Below are 7,392 nucleotides of genomic sequence, written 5' to 3'. Positions count from 1 at the left end.
ATGCTCTTGTGTTTAGGCCACTGAATCTTTTGCATCCTGGTGATTTAGTGCTTTAAGATATGCAACGTGTTTCCCCAGCGCTCCTAATTTGCATCTGACTGAGGAGTTTTGATTAAGTCATCCTTTACCATCCTTTTGTGCTTTTCCTGTGCATCTCTCTCTTTCAAAGGTAAAATATGAGACAACGATAGATGGGGGTAAAAAAAAATCCATCCATTGCCTATTTAACTGTGTATCGCATTAGTCAATTAATCAATGATTTTACCTTGGAAGTCTCAGAAATATCTAGACTTCTATACATTTGAGCTGGAAATGCCATTCTATTTACGGCCCTGCATACCTCCTAATTTACATATATTAACATATGATTTTATTCACCTGGACCAGCTGCAACTTTTAAATGGTCATGGTGGTGGCTTACACAAATGCAGATGACGTAGATTACAGGTTAAATTAACTGAATCTTTATTGGCCAGTGGCACTGGGAATAATGTAAGTATGAAAGTATGTCAGCTTGTGGCATGAATAAAGAAATGGGTTACTTCATACACGGTGAGAAGTAAACGGTGCGTCTTTGCCGTACGCACAGCTTGATTAAAATAAGTTTGACAGCAGGTTGAGGTTTGGTCTCTCTAAAGGGCGCTCAACGTGATTTCCATAACCCTGCATGAATATAATTAAATCTTTCTATAGAAAATAAATAAAAATCACTTTCGCACTGAGTACTTGCAGTTTTACTTTGAAGATCCCACCGTCTAACTTCCTGTCTCCACAAGGCTGCTAGTTGCTGACTTTACCGGCTGCAAATCATCGCCGGGCCGACGTCACGGCTCGGTGTGATCGCCCTCTGCTCCTCGGCTCTCCATCAAGGCTGCGGTCAGAGACATCTACAGCGTTTCGGAACTAGTGACAGGCTACAGGCGGAGGACTAGTTTGTTTTCCTGAAATAAGAAGCACACTCTGATTAATTCAGTGCGTTTACGCATCAGCCTGGTTCGTGCGCACAGGGCACACCGGGGAGGCGGAGGGGGGATGAAACTGCCTAAGAGGGGACAGTGGGTCGGTGTGGCTCCTGAAACTGGATGCCATACCGGGTCGCTGTGGATGTTGACACTCTGTTGACACAACACTGGTTCATGTCACATCAGAGGTACTGAGGGGAGCCGAAAATATCAAGCCCTCACTGGTACATAGTTTTGTCCAACACTCCAGACTGGAAGTACTAACTTTATTCCTGCGCAAGCGTGCGTTACGTAACACGTGTTTACTTGTTCCCCCATCCATCCGAAGCATTAGCCCGAGGGACTTCCAGCGCTAACATAACCTGTTTGCACTGTAACCTTTCTAAATCGTCCTGTGTTTCTATGACATGGCGAAACCAAGAGGGGTTCCGAAAAGTGGGTGCTTTCTGCCATCTACTGTTAGAAATCTGTCACTGCACGCTCCGGATTCAAGTTGTGCTGGAAAAATAAGAACGGAAAAGTGAATAAAAGCAATGACAAAATGGGACAGGACGAAATTAGATTTGGAAACCATTTTATTTTGTAAATGGGTTAGCACTCAGACTGTACACAACAGATATTTTCTGAGTTTGACCCAATAAAACCAAAAGGAGCATCCAGAGGCGAGAGAGCAAGGTGGTCTGGTGACAGCACTGGAGTACAAGGAGAGTAAAGCTCTTCTTTTAGTCCTACTTTAAAACTATCTGATTTTTGTGATGGTACAAAAAAAAGTATGATCATCTGTCTTAGGTGGACCACCTTGCTTCCTGCCAATGGTATCGGTCAAGCAGTCGCTCTTGGTGAGTGATTTTTGTACAAAAAGACAAAAACTAAAAAAAAAATAATTTCAGAGATCACATTACAGAACACTTGAATAACAACTGGGGGGAAAAAAAATAAAAGCAATGTGTATAATTATGCCAGAGCAAGCCCCAAAGGTAACACTCATTAAATCAATATGAGCACTATTTGCCCCCATACAAACACGGGCATGTCTATCTGCCTTGTAGTTATACGTTATGATGTACTGACTGAATTCATGCCGAGGCTTGAAACGCCTTCCTTCACTACAGCTGGCGATAATATGGTGCTGTGACCAGAGACGGACAGTTTCATACACTACACGTGTTATAATGACCACATTAGTCCATTTATCGTACTTTTTCTTCTAATAATACATCAAATAAAAAGAATAGGCTAAATTTCTCACAACGAAGCTATGCAGATTATCATAGAAACTGATGACAAGACAATCTATTGACACACAGGCACAGTGCACAAGCTTGCAGGCAGGAACAGAAAAGAAATCTTTGTAGTTTTTAAATAGTACAAAAATGCTTTTTTAAATTTCCTTTTTTAAATTTTTTTATTTTTTTTTGCTTCAAATGCACAACTCAAAACTATGAAGCCAGACCTTTGATCTGCGTAAATGGGAGGAAGAACTACAGCTCTCATAGTCGTCCCCCAAACAAATAAATTTAGCTTGAGATCACAAGACATTCGCTTGATCCACAGTTCTTCAACCAGCGGCTGAGAATCAGCAGCTGTGCTGCCTCCTGTTTGTTTGGTTTTTTTGGTCTGTGACTGTTAGTGTTCAAGGAGTCGCCTTTTTTTTTCTAAATCAAATACATTTTATTAATGAATATTTTAACTACCAATCTGGTAAGGCAGTGACAGACTGAATAAATTTGATCCAGAAATGGTCTAAATCAGATCAAATCATGCACATCGTGTACTTGTGGGATTCTCTCAGCCTCTTTCCCCCCTGCAGCTGGCTGTGGGTTAATCCTGGATTTCATATAACCATAAAAAATGGCTATAATCCAAAGGCCGAACTCGAGTGTATGTTTAATCAATGCCAGCATATCTGCGCGTGATTAAACATCCCCGTAGCAGACGAAGTGAAACAGTAAACCTTGTAAACAAAACTTCACAACCAATTGCAGGTCAGACATGCAGAACAAGCTATTTAATGAGACTAGCCCACAAAAGAAGTCAAACTTAAAAAAATGCTGAAAAAAACGTTTACATTTGAACATTAGAACATGAAAATAAGAAAAATAATTTCTATAGTCAGTTGTTTTTTTACATTTACATTTCTCATAAGAATCCAATACTTTTGCGCAATTGCAGTCCAAACTATAAGCACAATAGAAAGTAGAGTCTAATTTTTTTTTAATATATATATATATATATATATATGTATAAGCGATCTGTATAATTAGAGATTGTTCTTAATCTTCCTGACTGGTTAAATAAAATAATAATAAAAAAATAAAATAAATCTCTTATGACCTACAGATAAACTCCTTGGGTGTAGTAAACATTTCATGAATGAGAGCAGAAATGAAAGCACAGTCAAAGTGCGCTCTAACCAATCGACACGCGTGTTGTTTTGAGTGTGGAGATAAGGGCACTGGAAACCAAAAACTCCTGCAGTGTTTCTTGCTCGATGCTGCTGCTGCAAAATGTTTTGGATAGGGCTGGGATGTCCCCGGCCCATCATGCTTTGCTCTCGGCTGTATTTGTCTGTATGACACTGTTGTGTTCTGCAGAGATCAGGGTGTTTGGTAAGCCTCCCTCCTCAAGTTTGCCCTTCTCATCAGAAAAAATCTTCCTGCAGCGGGAAAGAGACAAAGTTCAAAATTAGAAATCGGGACATCTCAGGCAAGAGAACAGAAAATATCTGAGCAAACAACACTTTGTTTGAACACAGTTTAAACCATTTATTCTCAATGACATCTTCACCCAATATGTAAGAAGACACTGTATTTAGATATCTTCTTACATATCTCTTCACCACCTTGACAACAGTCAGATAAAATAAACAGATAATGGCATACCCATACACCTCGTCCTGTAACGACTAGCATGCCTAAACTGAAACAGCAAATATTAGCTATTAATCGCTTTAGTTCTACTACAGAGAGACAATGGTAGGACGAGAAATTAGCCCTGGGCTTGTGGTATGTGATGTCCATTTTCATCTTTAAAGCAATTAGCACAGTTTCTAGTTGCTCAGAGCACAGAAACACCACAGTTAGAAGCTGTAGAGTTAGTGAGAACTTATGTAACACTCAGAGGCATATAATAACAGCCTGAGACTAAACATTGTGGTGATTAACAAAGGTCCATTGCAGACATGTAACACTGCTGTTAAAGTGATGGCTTTTACTTAACTGCTTATTGTGACTTTATTCAGACATGAGAGCAACGCTCAGGTACTCGAGTAGTGGAGCCGTAGAGATGGAAAGTCATGTTTTTTTGTTCCCCTGACAGACATAATCAGTGACTGATTTTACAACGTATAAGTTGGATTTAAGTGTTTCTTTTTTCTGCAACTTAATACAATTGCTGTAGAACAATAATGACTTTACTGGCTGTTATTTTGCAAATTAAAGCTGATTTTATTTTCAGCGATTGCTAAAAATTGTGGGATGTGGGGCATGAGCTTTCTTCACTTCTGAAGGGAAGCATGCCAGAAGAAGTTTTAAGAACCACGGAGACATCAATAAGACGGCACGAATGAAAGCACACCGAGAAAGACAGCAGATCTGTTTACAGGATTTTTAAGGCTGCATCACTCCATTCACTCGTATTTATTTTCTTGATTATTTATTCCTCCTGTAAAAGGTCAAAGTTTCCTAACACTCAAGGTTATTTCATCACTTCCTAAATTCTTCAAAACCTAAAAAATATTCAGTTTACTTTAAATTTGATTTTAACTATTATGTTGATACATGAAGACTCACCTCAACAGCTCAACACTGGCCTAACCAGTTGGGTTCTTTTTACAGGAATCATATGAGGCTCGGGTTAGGGACGTCGTGTTGTCATGGTAACTAACAGTGTGCAAAACTAGTTCAACAGATGTTTAAGAGCTGTGGGCCTCGCTAGTTGGCTCCAGCAATACTAACTCACTGAACTAATTATTTATATTTGGATAATTTACAATGCCAGTTAACTGTTGTGTCCAGAATGGTATGTAGTTGGGCATAAGACACCCTGCAGCCCAGTGATCTAGACAGTGAATGACTGTATGTAAGCTGTGTTAGAGTAAACTGGGTAAAACCCACTTGATCACCACAAGTGGTGTGTAGACATTCACCCGCAACGTGAGAAAACTGCCAGTGCTAGCTCTACTAACCTGAGCAAACTAGCATGACGTGTGCAATCAAAGATGTAACACAATGGCTTTTCAGTGACATTTAAGATAAAATCTAATCACTGAAGAATTTGAATAATGGTTTGAAATGACTTAAACATACGCAGTATTTCGTGTGCACAGTGTTTAACCTCATTTATTAGTTTTCTGACCTGTACGTGAGAATGATTTTATTGTCTCTGTTTAAGTCACTCACCAGGAACACACCTAGACTTATGAATGGCATGTCAAATTTCCATATTTATGTAACGAGCTTCTTGTCTTGAAAGGGGTTTAACTACGTTTGTGGTGAATGTTGCAAAGATAGAGACCCCACAATGGAGAACGGTCACAAACAAAACAAAAGCATCATATCACTTCTCTATCCACAACATTGTACTAATAACTCTTATTATCATTACCACAATTTACCATTACAATATTTTATATATTGTGTGGTCAATGGCAAGATGCGGTGGTGAATGAATGGGTATACAAGTTACACACACACACACGCACTCACACACACACACACACTCACACACACAGATAAACCTCTAGAGGGAGCCGTACTCATCGTTGACAGGAGGAGCAGTCTTGGCCAGAGTCTCTGATGGCTGTAGAACTGGGCCTGAGGGGGGGTCTGCTTCGTCTCCATTGGGTAGAGAGGGGGCAGCTGGCGGGCTGTCTAAGCTAATGAGGTCAGCGGGGGGCATGGCGGGTCTTTCTGTCCCGTTTATCATCTCTAAGTCTAAATCTGCATTTTTGGGCCCCATGTCAGGGGTCAGTAAGTCATATGTGTCTGACGCTGATATAAGAAGGTTGTTCGATGGCAACGCCTCAAGATTCACAGGGACAGGATTGGAAGGAATAGGAGTAACAGGTAAAGGTGAGGGAATGCCTGAAACTAGAGAACCAGGGTTTACAGCATCCAGGTCTTCAGAAACACCGTGGATCACTGCAGGTGAACTAGTAGTAGCAACTCTGGCAGTGGGCGTGGTACTGTCAGCAGGTTGATCAACAGTTTTGTCTTTGTTAAAGGCAGTAAGGCTACGCCCACTGGAATCTGGGGCTGTAGGTTTTGAATCTGGGTCTGGTGCAGGGGCAGTAGTTGCTAGACATGAGGCAGTTTGTACTGGTGGCTCTGGATTTAAGGCTGTGTGTAAGGTGTTTGGCTGTGTGGGAGGTTTAGTGACTGGTGGGCTTGGAGCAAGTTTCCTGTTGTCTAAAGTGGGAGAGGAGGATACAGGAGAGACAGCCAGAGGAGAAACAGGGGGACTACTTTTAGCATTCAGAGCAGCAAGTTTAGGAGAGTGTCTACGCTTCGGTGGTATTGGCGTCCCAGATTTTTGAGGTTTGATCTGTTCGGGGGTGCAAGGAGGAGTGTTTAATTTCTCCTGTTCTTCTGCGGCGTCTCTTCCTCTTTGTTCTATTAGCGGGGCCATTTTAGCTTCAACGGCAGCTGTGGAGACGAGGGGGGGTGGCGGGGCCATGTTCGATTCTGGAGTCGGGGCCGGAGCCAGGACAGGGGTGGGTGAGGGTTCGTTGGCTGGGGTGGACAGGCTACAAGTGAGGGTAGTGGTTTCACTAGAGGGGCTGTCCTGAGCGGGATCAATTGTTGCAGTGGCTGTGTCAGAGTTGGTGGCTACGGAGGAGAGGGTGTCCAGTGCCAGAGCAGCAGTGTAAGCCGCCTTCCTGAGAGAGCAGGGAGAGAACAGAGACACACAGACTAGACACCAGGGTGACTGTGACAAGAGGAGGGGTGGCCCGGACGAGAGCATGCAGAGGGATTAGTTGGCTTTAGAAATTCACAAACATAGACAAAGCAACTAAAAGAAACACAAAATACAGCAACTTTTAAGCCTAGTGAGAAAAAGAAAGAAGAAGAAAAAGAGGGCATCATGCTGTGAGTGGACATCAAAGGATACATCCCATACACACACCAACATGGAGTACACTGACTAGGAAAACTACTGTAATAAAAAAAGGCACCAGCCTTCCTGCAGGAAACTACAGCACCACAAAGAACCACCTATTAGGGTTAAACAGTACCAGTGGCAATCTCATACTGCATAATCTACTTTTTTCCAGACTGCTGATATGAGATGGCTTGCTGAAATTGTCAAATGGCTTCATGAGTTGACCACACTCGAGAGGACTAAAGCCTTTGTGTTTATTTGACTGGTATTGCTTCAACCTTCATACAATGAGACAGAAAATCTCCAAAGGCTGGAGAAGAAACACAAA

General features: G+C 41.7%; 1 protein-coding gene across 7 annotated transcripts in view; it reads right to left on the bottom strand.

Annotated features, from left to right (window-relative positions):
* Window positions 1–1,519: 1,519 nt before the first annotated feature.
* Window positions 1,520–7,392, bottom strand: part of ncam1b (neural cell adhesion molecule 1b) — a 74,400-nt gene continuing 68,527 nt past the window's right edge. For 4 of the 7 annotated variants that reach the window (XM_063492857.1, XM_063492859.1, XM_063492858.1 and 1 more), the window contains 2 exons: window positions 5,719–6,840; window positions 1,520–3,618 (listed from right to left, as the gene is read on the bottom strand). In XM_063492857.1, coding sequence (XP_063348927.1) covers window positions 3,504–3,618; window positions 5,719–6,840 — 1,237 coding nt within the window. In that variant the 3' untranslated portion in view covers window positions 1,520–3,503. Of the gene's footprint in view, window positions 3,619–5,700; window positions 6,841–6,869; window positions 7,009–7,392 lie in introns of those variants that run through there. The other 3 variants (XM_063492861.1, XM_063492862.1, XM_063492863.1) reach the window with 3 other exon arrangements.

This window comes from Pelmatolapia mariae, linkage group LG14 (genome assembly GCF_036321145.2).
Source record: "Pelmatolapia mariae isolate MD_Pm_ZW linkage group LG14, Pm_UMD_F_2, whole genome shotgun sequence".
Classification (NCBI taxonomy): domain Eukaryota; kingdom Metazoa; phylum Chordata; class Actinopteri; order Cichliformes; family Cichlidae; genus Pelmatolapia; species Pelmatolapia mariae.
This window is presented reverse-complemented; position numbering and strand designations above follow the sequence as displayed.